Source organism: Papio anubis, chromosome X (assembly GCF_008728515.1).
Source record: "Papio anubis isolate 15944 chromosome X, Panubis1.0, whole genome shotgun sequence".
Classification (NCBI taxonomy): Eukaryota; Metazoa; Chordata; class Mammalia; order Primates; family Cercopithecidae; genus Papio; species Papio anubis.
The window spans coordinates 120583159-120603982 of record NC_044996.1 but is presented as its reverse complement, the minus strand read 5'-3'; the positions used below and the strand labels follow the sequence as shown (position 1 = coordinate 120603982).

The 20824-nt window shown below is 37.8% G+C and overlaps 1 protein-coding gene across 1 annotated transcript in view; it reads left to right on the top strand.

Moving 5' to 3' along the window:
• POLA1 (DNA polymerase alpha 1, catalytic subunit) overlaps window positions 1-20824 on the top strand; it is a 313094-nt gene that overhangs the window by 119981 nt on the left and 172289 nt on the right. Inside the window, exons 31-32 of the mRNA XM_003917516.4 lie at window positions 7435-7566; window positions 12382-12556. Coding sequence (XP_003917565.1) covers window positions 7435-7566; window positions 12382-12556 — 307 coding nt within the window. The remainder of the gene's footprint in view (window positions 1-7434; window positions 7567-12381; window positions 12557-20824) is intronic.

Sequence of the window (20824 nt, the reverse complement as noted above, 5' to 3'; positions counted from 1 at the left end):
CATGTGTGCATTCATGTGTGTGTTTAGCTTCACAGATGGTGATCCTTAGAGGTGCTGTAATCAAAAGGCTTTTGGGGACAAAAGTTATTTAGGGATAGTCTTAGTTGTTGAAAATAGGGAATGATTTTTCTTACCTAATTTGAAAAACAGAATCTTGATTTCCAAAGTGCTATGTAATAAACAAAATGTTAGGTTACAGATTTTTCCCCATTTTAGTACCCTTATATATTCAGAAGCTAGTTTTGCAAATACCATGCTACCCATTTTGTGGTAGATTTCGTTGTCAAAGTGCATACAGAAAAAATTAATGAAAAAGAATCTAATACTGACAGTAAATGGAAGTTTTAGAATGAAGACTTATTCATAATACTCTGTGCTAATGTAATGCTTGTCATTTTTGTACATGTCTGTACTGTTGAAAACATTTTTATATTGCAGCAATTACAATATGTTATTTAGAAATATATTTTCATTTAACATAAACATTTTCCCACATTTTTATATTACCTTAAAAATCAATCAGTGTATTAATCTTCTGTTTCACTGATACATCTTTAAATTTGTTGATTATTAAATGTTTTCTATTATAAATAACTCTATTGAACATCTTTGTTTATTTACCTTTTTGCATTTGGATGAATTACTTTATTTTAGGTTCCTTGAAGGAAAATATTTGAGTCAAAAGATGTGAATATCTGTATGACTTTTGCCAAATTGCTTTGTAAAAGGATGATACCAATTGATAATAGCAAAATATGCCAGTTTCACCACAGTTTTGCATGTAGTGGTGATGATATTTAAATAAAACTTTGCTACCATAATGAATATGAGGCTGTGTTTCACAGTTGCATTGAATTTGCATTTCTTTGATTCCTAGAAGGGATGAATATTTTCTTACAGTTTATGTTTATTCTTAGGTAAGTTGTTTCCTGTACCTTGACTATGGCATCCTTAATGTCATGAAAGAAGACATTTGTTTATACATTAGAAGGGGACAATGTTTCTCGGCACTGGCTCTCCACTTTAAGTGATGAAGTGTACACATATTGGCATAGAATCGCTGTGTCATCTAGAAAGCAGTTTCCTTTTAGATTTTGTTTTCTTTCTCAAAAATTTATATGAGTAAGAGTTATGACTTAAGTCTTCTTTTGGTCAGTTTTTGCATCAATTCTGCATATTGTATCCCTGATCTTGTCTACCTTCCTAGAAACTTGGGCTTCTATCACAAGGGCTTCCAGGGATGAGTTTGGGAGTGTCAGTCCCAGCATGACTACATAATTGGCAAAATAACACTGAGCACATCTTCTTTAGGGTAGTGGGCCCACACTGTAATCCCCTCATATGAATGATGACACAATATTACTAGTGTGCAAAAAGAAACTTAGAGTCATAGGTATACTGACAGTGTCTGAGTTCTGATGAAGAGTCTGCATTCTTTTAAGTTTTTATTGAAATTTCTAGACTTATGTAAAAGTAGAGAGCATGGTATCATGAATCCTCATGTATTCATCACTCAGCTTCAATAATTATCAACTTGTAGTGACATTTTATTATTACCAATAACAATAATAGTTAATACTTAGCATCTAGTATGATAGGGGCTATGAATAGATTTTTCTGTGGCAGAACTGAAACTGTGACTTACTGTCTTTATATTCTCCATATCACTTAGCATAGCCATTGGCAAATAGTAGTTGTTCAGTAAGCACTGAAAGAATTCATTTGCTTGTTTAATCATCCATTCAACAAACATGGAGTACCTCTTATGTATACAGCGCTAATTCTGGGATATAAAGTTGAATAAGGAATGCACGGTCCATATTTTCAAAATGCTGATGGTCTATTAAAAGTATTTACTGTCGGCCGGGTGCGGTGGCTTGTGCCTGTAATCCCAGCACTTTGGGAGGTTGAGGCGGGTGGATCATGAGGTCAGGAGTTCAAGACCAGCCTGACCAATATGGTGAAACCTCATCTTTACTAAAAAACACAAAAATTAGCCGGGCGAGGTGGCAGGCGCCTGTAATCCCAGCTACTCAGGAGGCTGAGGCGGAGAATCGCTTAAACCTGGGAAACAGAGATTGCAGTGAGCTGAGATCACGCCACCGCACTCTAGCCTGGGTGAAAGAGCAAGACTCCGTCTCACAAAAAAGAAAAGAAAAGAAAAAGAAAAATGTATTTACTGTCCCATTATTCTTAACTTTTATTTAATAGAGAAGAATTTCTGCAATGTTGATGTAAGTACAGTAAATTCTGATGAAAGGGCTATCTTTATTATAGTTCTGTATCTATTTACAGTAAGCTCTTCATATGTTAAAGGTCATGTATCCTGATAATCTTTAGCATTTGTCTAAATACTTGCACTATTTAAAACTTGTGAGCAATTCAGTTTCTACATTTTACTGCCTCCAAAGGAGAGTGGAATGGAAGAGTCTATGTATGTGACTGGGTGACTGGTTGTGGATGGTCTCATGAGAAGATTTTTTTTTTTTTTTTTTTTTTAGGTGATGCTGGTAGGGCTTGAAAATGACAGGTTAAATTAGGGTGGAGACATGCATGAAGTGATGGGATTTACCTTTAGAGATTTTAGCCCTTGTTGCCAAAAGCAACCGAAAAACAGCATGTGTGATTTTGCTGAACTACTGCAATCTTAGCTTAAATATATTTCACAAAGTAACACAAAATACTTCACAGCTGATTTTTATAGCTCTGGCTAACTTGAGCCTAAACCACCAGGAAGCATTTTTTTTTTTTTTTTTTTAATGAAGCCTTCTAAAACTAGCTTGTAAAGTCCCCAAATAGCCTACATCTAATAATTGGAAAGTATGTCAGCTGAAATTTAGAATTTCTTAACATTGCACTAAAGAATAATCCATTGAAGAAGATAATGGATTTCTTAAGTACTGTTATATCAGTTAAGATTTCTATACTGTATTGCTTGTCCAAGACAATCAAAACTTCACATATGCCAGGTTTGAGGAGATTGAAATACTTGGGAGAGTTTCCTAGGTACTCTGCTACACTGAGTATGAAATTTAGTAAGTTTACATAACTTGGGCATGTGCAGCCATGTGTGAGGACCTGCTTTATTCTACATCAGTTCTCAGATTTCTTGGTCTTAGGACACCTTTATACTCTTAAAATAATTGAAGACCCCAAGAGCTCTTGTTGATGTGGTTTATCTCGATATTTAGTATGTTAGAAATTTAAAAACATTTGTTAATTTATTTAAAAATAGCAATAAACTGATTATGTAATTACAAAAAAATAGCATTTCTTTCTATGAAAATAACTATGGGCCGGGCGCGGTGGCTCAAGCCTGTAATCCCAGCACTTTGGGAGGCCGAGACGGGCGGATCACGAGGTCAGGAGATCGAGACCATCCTGGCTAACACGGTGAAACCCCGTCTCTACTAAAAATACAAAAAATTGGCCGGGCGTGGTGGCGGGCGCCTGTAGTCCCAGCTACTCGGAGGCTGAGGCGGGAGAATGGCGTGAGCCCGGGAGGCGGAGCTTGCAGTGAGCCGAGATCGCGCCACCGCACTCCAGCCTGGGAGACGCAGCGAGACTCCGTCTCAAAAAAAAAAAAAAAAAAAAAAAAGAAAATAACTATATCTTTCAAAACAAAGAAAAATTTAGCCTGAGGAGTAGTATCATTTTACAATTTTGCACATCTCTTTAATGTCTAGCTCAGTAGATGACATCTGGGTTTTCATTTCTGCTTCAGCATACAATCTGTTGTGAAACATGGTTTGGGATGAAGTATTGGAAGAAATCCAGTTTAACCCAAACATGTAGTTAGAAAAAGGAGAAGTATTTTAGTGTTTTTTTTCCTGACATTTGAATGTATTTTTCTTTGATCCTGCACCAGAACTCTACAGATGGTATTTTCTTTGTAATGTGGAATTTGAAGCCATATCAATGAACTTTTCATGCTTTCTTATATTAAAATCTATTGGTCTATGTTGTACTTTGAAAGAATATTTTACCCATATGTGGCATGAGTTGATCATTTGTTAAATGTTGGTTCCCTGAATTATACAGATCCTCCAAAATAGACACATTCATTGTACAATATCAAAAACTACGTTTTAAAATATTCCTACTTATATCAAAAAGTCTTTAAGCATTGGGAAGCTTTCAGGCTCACAGAAGTAGAAAAGTTTTCTAAAATTTGAATTTGCACTTGAAAGCTTGAATTTTATCATTGACAATATATACTGTCAGATTTTTTTTTTTTTTTTTTTTGCCTTGAAGTGGCAGGCTCACTTCTTTTTTGAGAAATTGTCTGCCAGATACCCAGGTCAGAATAACAGTAGTTTGCCCATTATTCTTTCAAGTAAAAATTATATTCTGTGAAAAAGGCAGCTAGTTTAGCTTGCAACTCAAACAGTTGCACAAATACTTTCTCTTGAGCAATCTTTTTTTTTTTTTTTCCAGATGTGCCTTGTGTGTACTTTCTGTTTTATCACACAAAATACACAAAATAGTAGACTTGCACTCAAGGGTTGAGAGCTGTTTTTTTTTTTCTTTTTCTTTTTTATTTTACTTTAAATTCTGGGATACGTGTGCTGAACGTGCAGGTTTGTTACATAGGTACACATGTGCTGTGGTGGTTTGCTGCGCTTATCCACCCGTCATCTAGGTTTTAAGCCCCACGTGAATTAGGTATTTGTCCTAATGCTCTCCCTCCCCTTTCTCCCTACCCCCCAGCAGGCCCCAGTATGTGATGTTCCCCTCCCTCTGTCCATGTGTTCTCTTTGTTCAGCTCCCACTTATAAGTGAGAACGTGTGGTGTTTGGTTTTCTGTTCCTGTGTTAGTTTGCTGAGGATGATGGTTTCCAGCTTCATCCATGTCCCTGCAAAGGATATGAACTCACTCTTTTTTATGGCTGCATAGTATTTCGTAGTGTGTGTGCGCCACATTTTCTTTATCCAGTCTATCATTGATGGGCATTTGGGTTGGTTCCAAGTCTTTGCTATTGAGAGCTTTAAAAATAATTCTTACTGCTTTGTCAAGGACATTCCTAAGTGAAAGGGGTTTTTTTTGTTTTGTTTTGTTTTGTTTTTTTAACTATGCATGGTGGTGAAGAATACAGTGACTCTTAGTAAAGTTTAGTAGTACCGTCCTGATTCATGTTTATAAGGCACCAGCAGTTTTGCCCACCATTGCTTCTGTATCATCAGTACAAATAGTGTCGTTATGAAAATAGTTTGATCTCAGGACCCCCTGAAAGGATATCAGGAACTCCCAGGGCTCTGTAGTCCACACTTGGAGAACAGGTGAGCTCATCAAGCAGTACCCTGGTCCTCATCCTTTGTCTTGTCTTTTGAAACCTACCCCTTCCAGGACTAGGTAACCCCCTCCTTTTCTTTATGCATATTGAGTTCCAGTCTAATAGAGTGCGTTTTTTCTCACCCTTTGCCTTTCTGTTTCTCTGCCTGGAATATTCTTGCCCCAATTACCTTTTCTTAAAATCTTGCTTTTCCTTCTAGTGCCAGCTTAAGTTTTTTCTTCCATGATTTCTGCTCTCAGGTGGAAATCATTCTTATCTTTCTAAGTTCTCTCCATAGCACTTTGTTCACATCTCCTTTATGGCACATATAGCTTATTTTTTGTTTTGGAGGGGAGGTGGAGGGTAGAGAGTCTTCCACTAATAGCAGATGACTGTGTCTTATTCATCCTGTGGTACTTTATAATACTTGAACAAATTATTCTGAGAATTATTACAGTTGGAGTGAAATAATTTATTCAGCAAATATTTGGCTGCTACTGTATATCAAGCATCGTTAGGAACACTGTGCATGCAGTTGTGAGCAAGGCTGACATTGTTCCTGTTCTCGTATTTACTTTCTGTTACAAAATTCATTCTACCTCTGTAGAGGTTGATTGACAGCATGAGTAAATCCAGTGATTTCTAGTGCCTTTGGGATTTATTTAGGCCAGAGGAACCTTTGAGAAACAATCATTAAGTCAGAGTAGCCGTTACTCATCAGTCCCAACTGATCAGTTAACTCAGTGAGAGAATTGTACACATTAAGACTGCATGTAACACTGAATTTATTTTTTTAAGACCTTTTTTAAATTAATTTATTTTTTGTTATACTTTAAGTTCTAGGGTACATGTGCACAACCTGCAGGTTTGTTACATATGTATACATGTGCCATGTTGCTGTGCTGTACCCATTAACTCGTCATTTACATTAGGTATATCTCCTAATGCTATCCCTCCCCCCTCCCCCCAACCCAACAACAGGCCCTGGTGTGTGATGTTCCCTTTCCTGTGTCCAAGTATTCTCATTGTTCAGTTCCCACCCATGAGTGAGAATGTGCAGTGTTTCGTTTTCTATTCTTGCGATAGTTTGCTGAGAATGATGGTTTCCAGCTGCATCCATGTCCCTACAAAGGACATGAACTCATCCTTTTTTTATGGCTGCATAGTATTCCATGGTGTATTAAGTGCCACATTGTCTTTATCCAGTCTATCATTGATGGATATTTGGGTTGGTTCCAAGTCTTTGCTATTGTGAATAGTGCCGCAATAAACATACGTGTGCATGTGTCTTTATAGTAGCATGATTTATAATCCTTTGGGCATATACCCAGTAATGGGATGGCTGGGTCAAATGGTATTTCTAGTTCTAGATCCTTGAGGAATCGCCACACTGTTTTCCACAATGGTTGAACTAGTTTACAGTCCCACCAACAGTGTGAAAGTGTTCCTATTTCTCCACATCCTCTCCAGCACCTGTTGTTTCCTGGCTTTTTAATGATTGCCATTCTAACTGGTATGAGATGGTATCTCATTGTGGTTTTCATTTGCATTTCTGTGATGGCCAGTGATGATGAGCATTTTTTCATGTGTCTGTTGAATGCTTAAATGTCGTCTTTTGAGAAGTGTCTGTTCATATCCTTTGCCCACTTTTTGATGAGGTTGTTTGTTTTTTTCTTGTAAATTTGTTTGAGTTCTTTGTGGGTTCTGGATATTAGCCCTTTGTCAGATGAGTAGATGGCAAAAATTTTCTCCCATTCTGTAGGTTGTCTCTTGGCTCTGATGTAGTTTCTTTTGCTGTGCAGAAGCTCTTTAGTTTAATTAGATCCCATTTTTCAATTTTGACTTTTGTTGCCATTGCTTTTGGATAACACTGAATTTATAGTCTTAACTTTTTATATCTAAGTATCATGCAACATGGCCTGTTAACTTATATTTCTTTTTTGTTAGTGTTGCATCTGGTTATGTTAGTTCTTGGACAAAGGAGAGAGGAGTGTTGAAGATGGGATGTTTAAAGATTCTGTAGCAATGTTTTCTACATACAACTTCTGTCATTTTTTATGTTTATGTTGCTAATATGATTCTAGCAAAGATGTTTTTAGTGTATATCTGTGCGAGAAGGGTTTTATTTTAAGGCTTAGAACTTTTTTGTTCCCTCTTTTAGGCATTGACAAAGGATCCCCAGGATTACCCTGATAAAAAAAGCCTACCTCATGTACATGTTGCCCTCTGGATAAATTCTCAAGGAGGCAGAAAGGTGAAAGCTGGAGATACTGTGTCATACGTCATCTGTCAGGTAAACTATTGACATTCATAAGACTCTGATACCTCTTAAGAACTCGAAGTAAAATCCAGATTGCCACAGTGTCTTATTTAGCATTCTCCCCAGTAATTGATGTTGTAAAGTCTGGTTAGTTTCATAGCATTTAAAAAACATTAGTTAGAGGTGTGGCATATGTCATTAGGATTTTCATAAAACATTTATGACAGGATTATAACAGTAGCTACTCTTTTAACCCTAAATTAACTTTAATGCAAATGTAAATTTTGCCATATGTTCAGCAGTAGCCCTCATTTGTCATTCCTTTTGCAGCAGTTCCCATTATAAATATCAGTGGAATAATAAAAGAATAAATGCCATTTTTCCTAGCAAATGTCCAAATAATTATGTGAAAAAAAAGAACTACATGATTATACTGAAAAGTTGAGAGATCCTACAAACATACCATATGAGGAAACCACACAATTCAACCAGTTTTGTTCTTTTCCTTCCTTCAAGTGGAGAGGGCCCACCTCCTTAGCCTTACTTCTCCATTTCACAAGGCACTTCTAGGCCTTCTGGAACACAGTTTTAAACCACTACCAGTTCTTTTGATAATAGCATGCCTATAATGGGTGAGGAGAGAGTAAGAGAGAAGAGCAGTTTTTTGACTTTCGAAGCCCTTAACTACAGTTTTAACAAAGGAGAGGTTTCATCCCTTCTCTCTGTAAAGATAAGTCAGGGTCATAGCATTTATCCAAATTCTTTCAAATTACAATGCTGTATACTACTTACCATAAGGTATAATTTATCTGAATAAAACTGTGTTTTTAAAAATTTAAGAGTTTTATCCTAATTGTAATTGCATTGCATTGTTACAATAAAAAATTTTTTTTATATAGACCTAAAAATAAATTGCAATATGATTGATATACCAATTTGTCAAACCACAATCAATGTGTTTTTAAATCAGAGTCTTTTGAAAATTTAAAAGTAGTCTGCTGATATCTGCTATATGCTGTGGATGTACATAACGAATGATTTAAGTACATGGACAGGAATCAGCACTTGACTCTGTCTCCCCCCTAGGGTTACCCTTGATTAAGAACTGTTACAGAAAGCCAATTCCTGCAGGAAAATATTTCCATAAATGTCTGACTCGCTCAAGCCCTTAATGTGCTTTGCATGTTGCCTCTGACAAGTCTCATCTCAAAAAAACAATTTTCATATTATGCAATAAAGATTTTGGTAAATAAGCTAGGTTTTTTTTTCACTTATGTCTTCACATACATGGAAAAGCTCTTAGATTGGTAATGACAAGAACAGATGGCAGCATATAACTTTGAAAAATTATATAGGTTCAGTGAAATAGCATTAATAATGAAATCAAACCACAATTGTGTTTTGGCTAAACCTGCAATGAAGATGTATGGTAACTTATAAAATAGGATGATCATTGTATTTAAAAGTCAATTTTGTGTTCCTTGATGTCTGAATGTTAGGTCTTAAAGTTCCTTTTTCTCAGGTCTTATTGATATACATAGGCTCACAATGGCTGTTGCTAATGTAGTACAATACATCCAATTTTATGTGTTTTTAGCGATTTCCATCCACTGGTATGTGCCTTATTTGCTTTTTAAAAGTATGATTCATATTTCTTTTTATTAATTTATTCTCCTTAACATAACCCCAGAAAACCCATAGGACTTTAATTTGCCTTTGTACCCTACCCATGGGACATGTGCCCTTTCAACATGTTTGCTAGCCAAATCTGCCTAAAGTTTTTGCTTTTAAGCACTCAAATTATTCTGTTTCATAACACAACCATAGTTTTAGAATATGCTTTTGAAAATGTGTCATGACACTTTTGTTTGTTTGTTTTTGAGACAGAGTCTTGCTCTGTTGCCCAGGCTGGAGTACAGTCGCGCCATCTCAGCTCACTGCAACCTCCACCTCCTGGGTTCAAGCAATTCTCCTGCCTCAGCCTTCTGAGTAGCTGGGATTACAGGCACGTGCCACCATGCCCAGCTAATTTTTTTGTATTTTTAGTAGAAATGGGATTTCACCATGTTGACCAATCTGGTCTCAAACTCCTGACCTCGGGTGATCCTCCTGCCTCGATCTCCCAAAGTGCTGGGATTACAGGCGTGAGCCACTGTGCCTGGCCCATCATGACACATTTTTAAGAGGACTGTTTGCTGCCTTAGGCAAGGGTGTCCTCCAGGAATAGCCTATATCCTAAACAGGTTTTGTTTTGTTTTGTTTAAAATTTACATTTAGGAAATAGTACCCTACTGATAACTTATTCAGACGAGTTCAGAGAGTAATGTTTTTGGTATGTAATTTATATTGTACTTTGTTAACGCATTAATCCTATATGAATGATTTGTTGGCTAAGTTTTAAATCCATAACTATTTAACTTTCATTAGACATAATTTCCATAAGGCATGCCTTTAACATAATTATTTTAACGGGCCCACTTGTCTCCAGTTTAAAATATTTTCCCATTAGTTTCCTACTAACGATGACTACCTAGTTTTGTATGAATCGACTGCACCTGGTTGTCTCTCTAAAGTATGTACTTTGTGAAGTTCACAAATTACTACATGGGCACTTGAAGAAGACCAGCATTGCTTCTTAATCTGTTCTTAAAGGTGTATGCCCCATATTCTTGCACATACCATGGGGCCCTGCTCAGGTTTGAGAATGAAATATTTGAAGGCTTTTTTTTTTTTTTTTTTTTAAATTTTGATACAGGGTCTCGCTCTGTCACTCAGGCAGGAGTGCAGTGGCATGACCACAGCTCACTGCAGCTTCTATCTCCCAGGCTCAAGCGATCTTCCCACTTTAGCCTCCTGAGTAGCTGGGACCACAGATGCATGTCTCCATGCCTGGCTAACTTTTTTTTTTTTTTTTTTTTAATCGAGATGAGGGTCTCACTATGTCACCCAAAGTGGTGTTGAACCCCTGTGCTCAAGTGATCCTTCTGACTCAGCCTCTCCAAGTACTGGGATTACAGGCATGAGCCACTGTGTCCTGCCGAAGGGTGTATCTTCGGTCATAGCCTAAATGTTTTTCCAATACAACATAGCAAAACCTGTCATTTAACCAAGTCTTTTGAATTTAGCCATGCTCAAGCTTAGATTTTTAAAATACACTAAGAAATATATTTGTGTCCCTTTTTGTTAAAACTAGTCTTTCATGTGAATATTTAAAATAAAAACGTTTTAAACTGAAAGCATGCTCAGAAATTTTTAACTGCTTTTTTGAAAACCACGCCTTACTATGAGAACTTCTACTGAAATATTAGAAAGTAACTCAGGTGCCTTTAAAAACTATTTTACATCTATAAATTCTATTTTAATTCACCATTAAAATTTATTAAACTCAACATTGCTGTAATCTTAAGGATAGACCAATTTTTCACAATTCTGTAAATTGTTCAGATTTTATGTGTTTGGTAAAAGGCGGTCTAAATACAATTGAGTTGTGTGAAAAGACACTGCCCGAGGATTTTTTCACATGGTTTTTATCATTTGTTGTCACCTTATTATCATCTTAACAATTCAAGCTTCTAAAAGAGCAAGAATTAAACTTGATTAATTATGCCTAATTCCTTTTACTATGTTGTAAACTCCTGACAAATAATAATAAGTCTTTTCATCTGAGTTTGCTTCCTTTTTAGGTATTTCATTTTGTCTTAGAACAGGTAGAACCTAGTTGATAAACAGGCCCAGGTTGTTTTCATCAGGAGCCTAGCCAGAAAAAGAGGCCCCTGCCGCTGGTCTCTAGTAAAGACAGTGGTGTATGGAAGGTTGCTTCTGCTTTGGGCTGGGTGCTGAGCTGGAAAGGAACTGATTGTAGCAGGAATGAAAGAATAGGATTCACATTATAATCAGTTCTGCTGAGCAGCTGAGCACTGTGAATAGTTATAATTTACTAGTTTGAATATTAAATTCTGTTTCAGATGAGAGGAAGAGTGAGTGAGTTGTTGGATGTTGATCCTGTAGAGATAACTTTTTGGTTCACAGATGATGGTGACATCATTCACAAGGCTGGATATGGGCCAATTGCACAGAATTTCACAGCTTTTATTTTTGTAGAGTAAAAGAGAAAACTCTTGAAAAGAGGCTTTCTGACCCATCTTCCTTTTCTTGAGGAGGAACCAGGTAAATGGTACAAAATGACATGCCCTTCATTCCAGTGGCCAGATATTTGGCTTTTAGAGCCCTGCCACTCTACCAGGACACTATGTCATTTTTACTTCTACTTCTTGTGTCTTGCATATAAAGTACTACTCTATAGATTTCATTTCCCCACTCTTTTCCGCTTGTTCATTTGCTTCTCAGTGATACATGGCTCTCATAGAAAATGTTACTCCCAGGATCTTTGAGTTAGTTTGACAAGAATTCTTGCCTGTAGGGATCACATTAACATAATAAAAGAGACCATACACATGTTTTTAAATTATCACTCCTTAAAAAGCCTTTCTGACTACACTAATTGTTACCAAGCCTTCTCAGTGTTTGGTGATATGGCAGGTGAAATTATTTAATCTAGTCATTGCTATCTTGTTGGTTTCAAGTTTTTGCAAAAAATAGACCACAACATATACTGGATTAATATTCTTGGACATTGGATGAGATCTCAAGATTGAGATGTTGTCCTTGATTTTCCTACTCAAAATGTTCAACAATAGGTCAAAAAGAGGTCTTGATGTTTAGAAGTAGATACGTAAAATTTAAATTGTTGCCTCTGTGTTTGACCAAGCAAGTGTCTGTGATTGAGTTGCTCACAACTTTACCTGTGTCTTCTTTTTATGTGTGTCTTTTTGTCATATCTTCTTTTAGGATGGATCAAATCTCACTGCAAGTCAGAGGGCCTATGCGCCTGAGCAGCTGCAGAAACAGGATAATCTAACCATTGACACCCAGTACTACCTGGCCCAGCAGATCCACCCAGTCGTGGCTCGGATCTGTGAACCAATAGACGGAATTGATGCTGTCCTCATTGCAACATGGTTAGGTAAGTGTCCCAGGCTCACATAGAGCCTCACATGGTAACAGCGGCACATGGAGTCTTCCTTTTCTCTTGAGATCTCTGTTTATGGGCATGGTATTGTGTCTGTCACTTCCTTGTTTATAGTTTGGAATGCATTTTTGTGGTTGTTTGGTACTGTCTCCACTCTTAGACTATGAGCTCCACATACTTGCTACTGTAACCACATGCCTGCTCCATAGTTGACACTCACTGAATACTGAGGCAAGAGAGGGAAGGCAAAAGAAAGGGTAAAGTGAAGATTTCAGGTGCCATTACAGTCACTGAGTTTACATTGTTATAGCTTTAATTAGTGTACCTCCATTAATAAGAAGATTGATGGTGTGTTGCTTATTGGTTCATCTTGCCTCTGTTGCTGAAGATATTTTCATGTCAAGTGAGAAGACATGGCTTTTTAACATGAAATTTTTAATTTTTAATATTCAATTCATTGTGAGAATCCTACTCTCCTTAAGGTATTCTAAAACTGGACCCGCTGTTATCCTCTAGGAATTGGCTGATTTCTAAGTTCTCATCATCCCAGGAGGTGCCAGCCAACCCTGAGACCTCAGTATCTCTTTGGCTTTTTGCTGTGTCACCAGGTTGTCTCCATTGCTGTGTCATTATTACTATTGTTGTCTTTTGCTTAGAAATGTATTTCATAACCAGCCCTGATTTCATTTTTAGATGACCAAGTACATAAAGAGTTACATTGCTTTTAAGGCCTTTTCTGTCTCTTCTGTGGTAAGCAAAGATGAGTGTTTTCAGAGTACTGCCTAATGCCCCGAGATGGCTCCTCTATTTATAAGTGAAGCCCAGACGCCACTGGCATCTCATAGACTCTTAACTTTGGCAATTATAGACTAACTTTCCAGCTCCCACCTATGTATCCAGCCTTATTTCTTATTCAGGCTATGCAGTGTCTCCCAAATATGGCACTGCCCATTCTGTCCCTGCTTCATGGAAGATTCTCCCCCTCTTTTTACTAAAACACCTAGCTTTAGCCATGGGCTTTGACAGCATAGGGACCTGGGTTTCAATGCTGGTTCTGCTATTCACAAGCTTCTGAACCTTGGTCTACACCTTAGCTCCTTGAGTCATAGAATAGAGTTACTCTGAGGGAGAAAGATGATGTGTGTGAGATGTTCAGCACAAAGTCTGGGGCAAAGGAAGGGCTCCGTGAGTGATAGCCACCTCTCACCCTTCTTTTAGGCGTCAGTAGAAATATGTTCATACTCCTTCAGTCTGTGGGATTTGTATATAGTTAGTGCTCAGCCGCGTTTGTAGAATGAGACTGGATTTTCCATGGATGAATTATCAAGTCACGTGTTTTCTGTCCTGCACCTGTTGAGTATGTTTCTGAACTCCTCCCTGCTACCCCCTCGTCACTACCCCATCAGTGTTTACTCTGGAAGTGGAAGCTCATTTTTAACATTTGCCTAAGCAAATATTATTAGGAAGATAAAATTCTACCACCAAAATCATCATATATATTCTCCAAGATGAGTTGTATTTGATGATGTTTATAAACCCTCAGCTGGGAAGAGAAGACTGTAAAAGCAAGGTGTTTTTTAGCTTCCCTTTTTTCTCTACCATACATTGAGTGTTTGCTCTGTTGGATACAGTGATAAGTACTTTGCATTTGTTATCTCATTCAGTCCTTGGGACAACCTCACAAAGGTGTGTTGTATTAGCTCCATTTTACAGAGGAAGAAGCCAAGGTTTAGAGAGGTAACTATCTTGGTCTTGGCACATAGGTAGTAAGTAGCCGGCTGTGATTCCAAAGGTTGTGATCCTCACCACTGTGCTAAACTTGATTGCCTGTTCTTAGCTCTAAAAGGCTATGAAAGATGTTTTCAACCAGGAGGAGGATAGCATAGATGTATAAGCACGGGGAGGCTTCATGTTTTTCTTGCTCCCTCCATTTCTCACTGTACACCCTCATGCTCTCTACTGAAAACCTCTGAGTAAAACCATTTTTTAAAGAATAGATCTCCCAGTTTTTCCATTTGTGTCTTCAAAAACCTGGTGTAAAACTGTTACCCTTTTCTTCTTTGGTTTTGAATTTTTTGGTGACCCAGCACTGAGAGGAGGTAGATGGAACAAGCCTTGTCTCAGGAATGACATTTAAGAGAAAGACTTGCAGAGCCTTGTATGTCAGCAAAAGAGCTGAGCAATAAAGGGTGATGGAGCCTACTTGGGTGGATTGGCCTGTTGCCTGCCTGGATGTGTCAAGGCCAGTCATACTAAGAGGGGACCGGACTGATTTTGTTAGTTCCAGAAGTCATAGTTAAGATGATTTTTGTTTATGAATTGATCAGTGGCAGATGTTGACTTGAAAGATACTTTAACTGCAGCTGCTGTATGGTCATAGGCTGCCTTATTTATTCAGTTTTCACAAATTATTTTCAAAGCCAATAGTAGACAAATGGGTCCCATCTTCAGAAGTTTTATGTTGTGTCTCATTATTGACCAATCTCAATCTACACAGAGAACTCTCCAGACTTGCACATGGTCCCACCCACGTACCCATCACTCCTGCCTCACAACCTGAAAATTCTCTAGGTGCAGCCGTGGCTGTGTGGACACTCTTCCGATTTGTCCCTTCTTGGTGCCATGTAGCCAAGTCAAGCTGATGGGAGGGAATGTGTCCTCAGCCTTGGGGAATCTGCCACTGCTCCTCACTTTTGGCTACTTTTTCTCATTGTTTTCTTCTGCCACTTGACAGTAGTTTTTATATCGAGGATGTGTGACATTGTCATCGTTGTGTAGTCCTCCTCCTCTCCTGCTTGTCCTCTTCTCTCATCCTACCCTGTGCCCACACCAGCATTATATACACAGCCATCTATATTAGTAACAAATCTTGTAGTCCTTTCCTTCTGCCCCCTTCCACATAGGAGTTTGAGTGTTAATGACGTGTAGGCCCAGAAGTCCCTGTCATCATGAAGATCTGTAGAAAACACTGAAGCTCACCAGGCAAATCTCTGTAGGCATTTGCCTCCTGCTCTATTCAGGAGCTGAATTTCTTATCTGTACCCTTTATTCCTCCACCCCAAGTAAAAAATTAGGGTGGCTATTCAGTAGGGGCTTCAAGGCCTCTGTTATCAGTTCTACTGTAGCCTGTGGTTTTAGGAGGAGGGAGGGAGATGGGGAAGTGGTGACAAAGTAAGAGAAGTGTTAGGGGGTACATGGTTTCTAAGAGGTGCAAGCTGTAGGCATAAAATTACTGTAATTTGTTTTTAAAATTCTAAATCTGGTTTCTTTATATAAAAAAACTGCAACTAGTGAACTGACACTGTTAAATAAGTTGAAGTGTACAAATGTATACATAAAATACAAGCCCTCCAACTGCCTAATCACAGACATAAAATAATTCTCTCGCTTTTAATGTAGTTTTTATCTTTGATTAATGAAATGTATTACAGTATTGAAACTTTAGTGAAGTTTGATACTTTGTCCTTTTAGTTAGTACAAAGAAATCAGGAATAATGGCATAATTTCATTTAGGAAAATTATTAAGCTCGTGATTTTTTATTTTTAAGACTCTTTTGTGGAGAGCAACTATATTTTTCAACTACTTTTTTCTTTCTCTATTGCTTTTATACTACTTTCCTTGAAATGAAAGGCAAGCATCAAGTGTTGGTTTATCCTGTGGCTTCACTTTGGAAATTCTCTATTTCTCCCCATCAAGATACCTCATGAAGTCTGTCTGGTAGCATGTTGCATGGCCAGGTGTTCCATATGGGAAGACCATTTTAGTGAAAAGGAGAGAGGATAGCCTATTAAATGAGTGAATGAATAAGGCTGTTGAATTGAAAGAGAATAATTTGTTCTAATAACTAATGGTCCTCATTATCCCACAGTAAAATATGTATCATTTTTTCTGAAACCCATGCAAGATTATTGCTATTGGGCTTAAATAAAGCAAAATTTTACTCTTTTCCATCTGTGAATAGGAAAAAACTATAGTATTACTCTTCTTATACAATAGCCCTATGGGAAACATGGCCACTAAAACTTGAAACTCTTAGCTTTTGTTCTCTAGACTATAGATTTTTCTCTCTCTCTCGTTCTAATGAAAGCTCCCCTGCATTCTGTGGATGAAATATTCACAGTATGCTCAAACATCCAAATAGTCTTCCATACCTAGCAGACTAGGCCAGTGATGAGAATAGTCTAAAGTTCATTTTTGAATTTCATCTTTTAATAAATTTATGTTTTATGTATACTGGTACTTAGAATTATATGTAATATCTTTCCTCCAATGAGCAATGATTTGTACAGTAGTTATAAAGAACCTTTCTTCATGGTCAGTGATAAAATTTCAGGCATTTGGCTATCTGGGCAGTTTTCTCATTGGTCCTGAGAAATTACTGATGTTTGAAGAACATGAGAGTTTAGAATTTAATCTCTGAAAATACTGCTTAAAACAGGACAGAATGCACTTAACCCAGTATGCTCTGAGTTAAATTGGAAAGTAAAAATTTCCTTTTAAAAAAATGATGCCTACCACTCGTATCACAGAGGTTAGTTTTTGTCAGTAGACAGGGTTCAGTAATATCTAAGAAATAAGTGCAACAGTGGGCGAAACAGGGCCAAGCGATATTTGGGGGTGCTTTTGACAGATCCAGGGAGATCCACCTACAAAAAAGAGAGTAAAGTACAGAAGGGTTGGGGTAGAATGATGCAACCAGTGGGTTCTTCAGGTATTACTTTGTCAATAAAGAATTTTGCCCTTTTTCATTATTAAGCTCTTATAAAAATAAAACATGACAGTTTCCAAACTGTAAATTATTATTATTATTATTATTATTATTATTTTTTGGGACAGAGTCTCACTCTGTCACCCAGGTTGGAGTGCAGTGGCTTGATCTTGGCTCACTGCAACATCTGCCTCTCGGGTTCAAGTGATTCTCCTGCCTCAGCCTCCTGAGTAGCGGGCATTACAGGCAAGCGCCACCACACCTGACTAGTTTTTGTATTTTTAGTAGAAATGGGGTTTCACCATGTTGGCCAGGCTGGTCTTGAACTCCTGACCTCAGGTGATCTGCCTGCCTTGGCCTCCCAAAGTGCTGCGATTATAGGCGTGAGCCACTGCTCCTGGACCCAAACTAAATATTTTCAATAACATAATTAATAGTAAAATTAAAAAACGTTATACCAAATGCACTGCAGAATGTTAAAGGAAATCTTGTCAGCTGATGAGAGCATCTCTTATAAGATGGAGTGTCATTCCAAGCATATCATCCAATGGCTCATGCTCCCAGTCTAGACTACTTTTGTGTTCAATATTAATTGAAGACCTGCTGTGCCTAGCACCATAATAGGCACTGTGAAGGATACAAAGTTGAGTCAGTTGTGGACCCTTTAGTCAAATTACAGCCCAGTCATTTAGTTGATTTCACTGTTGTGGGCAAGTCTAGTGGGCAACACACTGTATATCCCAAAAGAGGTGAAATAAAGGGTTATCAAATTTCAAAGGAAGCAGAAACCTCTCCTAGCTGGGCCCACCATGGAAGAGTTTATAAAAGTAGAGGCATTTTGAGGCATTGCTGGAATGGGCTGTGGAGAGGCCATTGTGAAGTTGGGAATGGTTGCCCACCCTACTGCTCACCAATTCTTCTAGCCTGATGAACTGCAGGGGTAACCTATGTTATCTCAGCCACCCCCAAAGCACTTTAGGGAATTCACAGAGAGCCTCTTTAAGGATTTCAGTTGCCCAGTCCTGCACCTCAGTCTCAACAAAGTGAGCACACAGTGGTTTGCTTCTGTGTCGCTAGCCCACAACAGAGGGCCAGTAGTGACACTGCTCATCTCACATGAGCAGGGAGACCTTTGAGAACTTTGAACCAAACCAGAGCATGTTTAGAAAAATTGCTTTGGAGCTTTTATATGAGTTATGTAACAACTCTGGCTTTGTAACACTTAGAGGTTTTGAAGGAAAATGAGGATTTCTCAAATTATTTAAATTAGATCAATTTTTTAAAAAGATAAAATTGTTTTAATTAAGTACACCAAAGTGACATTTATCAAGATGGTGTAGCTTATAGAAAAATGGATAAGACCTAAAAATGGGTAAAGAAAAAAAAGCTGAATACTATACAGCATTGTACACATATACATACACTGTATTATATATATGTGTATGAATAAAATAGAAAAGGGTTAAGGTGATGAATTATAGGTTCCCCCTTTGCTGACAAAATATTAGTACTGTTATTTTATTTTTAGTAAGACAGTTTTTTCCAAAACCAGAAGTAAAACAATGGTTAAACAATTACTCACCTTCATTTATTTATTTATTTATTTATTTCAGATGGTTTTGGGGGAACGAGTGGTGTTTGGTTATTACATGAATAAGTTCTTTAGTGGTGATTTTTGAGATTTTGGTGCACCCGAAGCAGTGTGCACTCTACCCACTGTGCAGTCTTTTATTTCTCACCCCCATCCCACCTTTCCCCCTGAGTGCCCAGAGTCCATTGTGTGATTCTTTTGCCTTCCTGTCATCGTAGCTTAGCTCCCAATTATGAGTGAGAGCATAACATGCTTGGTTTTCCATTCCTAAGTTACTTCACTTAGAATAATCGTCTTCAGTTTCATCCAGATTGTTGTGAATGTCATATATATATATATATATATATACTTTTTTTTATGACTGAGCAGTATTCCATGGTGTATATATATACCACAATTTCTTTATCCACTCATTGATTGATGGGCATTTGGGCTGGTTCCATATTTTTGCAGTTGAGAATTGTGCTGCTATAAACATGTACGTCCAAGTATCTTTTTCGTATAATGACTTCTTTTTCTCTGGGTAGATACCCACTAGTGGGATTGCTGGATCAAATGGTAATTCTACTTCTAGTTCTTTAAGGAATCTCCACACTGTTTTCCATAATGGTTGTACTAGTTTACATTCCCACCGGCAGTGTAAAAGTGTTCCCTTTTCACCACATCCATACCAACATCTATTTTTTTTATTTTTTTATTTTTTGATTATGGCCATTCTTGCAGGACTAACTCACCTTTTAGAGGGTGGGTGGTTAGGAACCTTGAGCCTAGCTGTTTTCCCCCAACATCTACCAACATAGCTGGAAGAGAAGTGGACTTTGTTAGAAGACAAGCAATCTTTGGACTATCATTTGTGTTATTTTGTATTCCAAGTCTATTTCCACACAGAGTTACCATCTTTTTTTTGGTTTAAAAACAGGAAAGGAAGGCCAGGTGCCATGCATGACTCACGCCTGTAATTCCAACACTTTGGGAGGCAGGAGGATGGCTTGAGTCTAGGAGTTCAAGACCAGCCTGGACAACATAGCAAAACCCCGTTTCTACAAAAAATACCAAAATTAGTTGGGTATGGTGGCGCATGCCTGCAGTCCCAGCTACTCAGCTGACTGAGATGGGAGGATCACTTAAGCCAGGGAGGTCAAGGCTGCAGTGAGCTGTGATCGTTCCATTGCGCTTGACAGAGCAAGACCCTGTCTTAGAAAAAAAAAAAAAAAAACGGGGAAGAAGACACTTGAAAAGCTTCTCCTGCCCAGAAATGCACATCTCATTAAGTTATAATTTATATTTGCGTCTATTGTCAAGGGCATTAAAACCAATAGATTGAAGTCATGAGAATGCTGCTCATCAGGCTGTTTATTCTGTCAAGATTTTGAGAACTATCTTCTCCAGGAAAATAAAAATCTTGGGTATTCATTTAAACCAAAGGCTCGGCTATTATTTCTTCTAAAATACTCAGAAATTTTCCATTTACATTATGAAGAGATGTATTGTTGGTGTGAAAGACAGTTTCGGTTGTCTGACACTTATATAGTAAATTGTTTATCTTTAAATTGGATCTGTAATATTTTAAAAACTTGTTGGGCTGGGCACAGTGGCTCACGCCTATAATCCTAGCACTATGGGAGGCCAAGGTGGGCAGATTACTTGAGGTCAGGAGTTCAAGACAAGCCTGGCCAACAGGGTGAAACCCCATTTCTACTAAAAATACAAAAGAATTAGCCAGGCGTGGTGGCGGGCACCTGTAATCCAGCTGCTCGGGAGGCTGAGGCAGGAGAATCTCTTGAACCTGGGACACGAGGTTGCAGTGAGCCGAGATTGCACTACTGCACTCCAGCCTGGGCAACAGAGTGAGACTCCGCCTCAAAAAAAACAAAAAAACAAAAAAAAAACTTGTTATTATGGAAAAATGTGTATATATATATATATATATATGTTATAGTAGAGAATACAAAATTTTCTCTA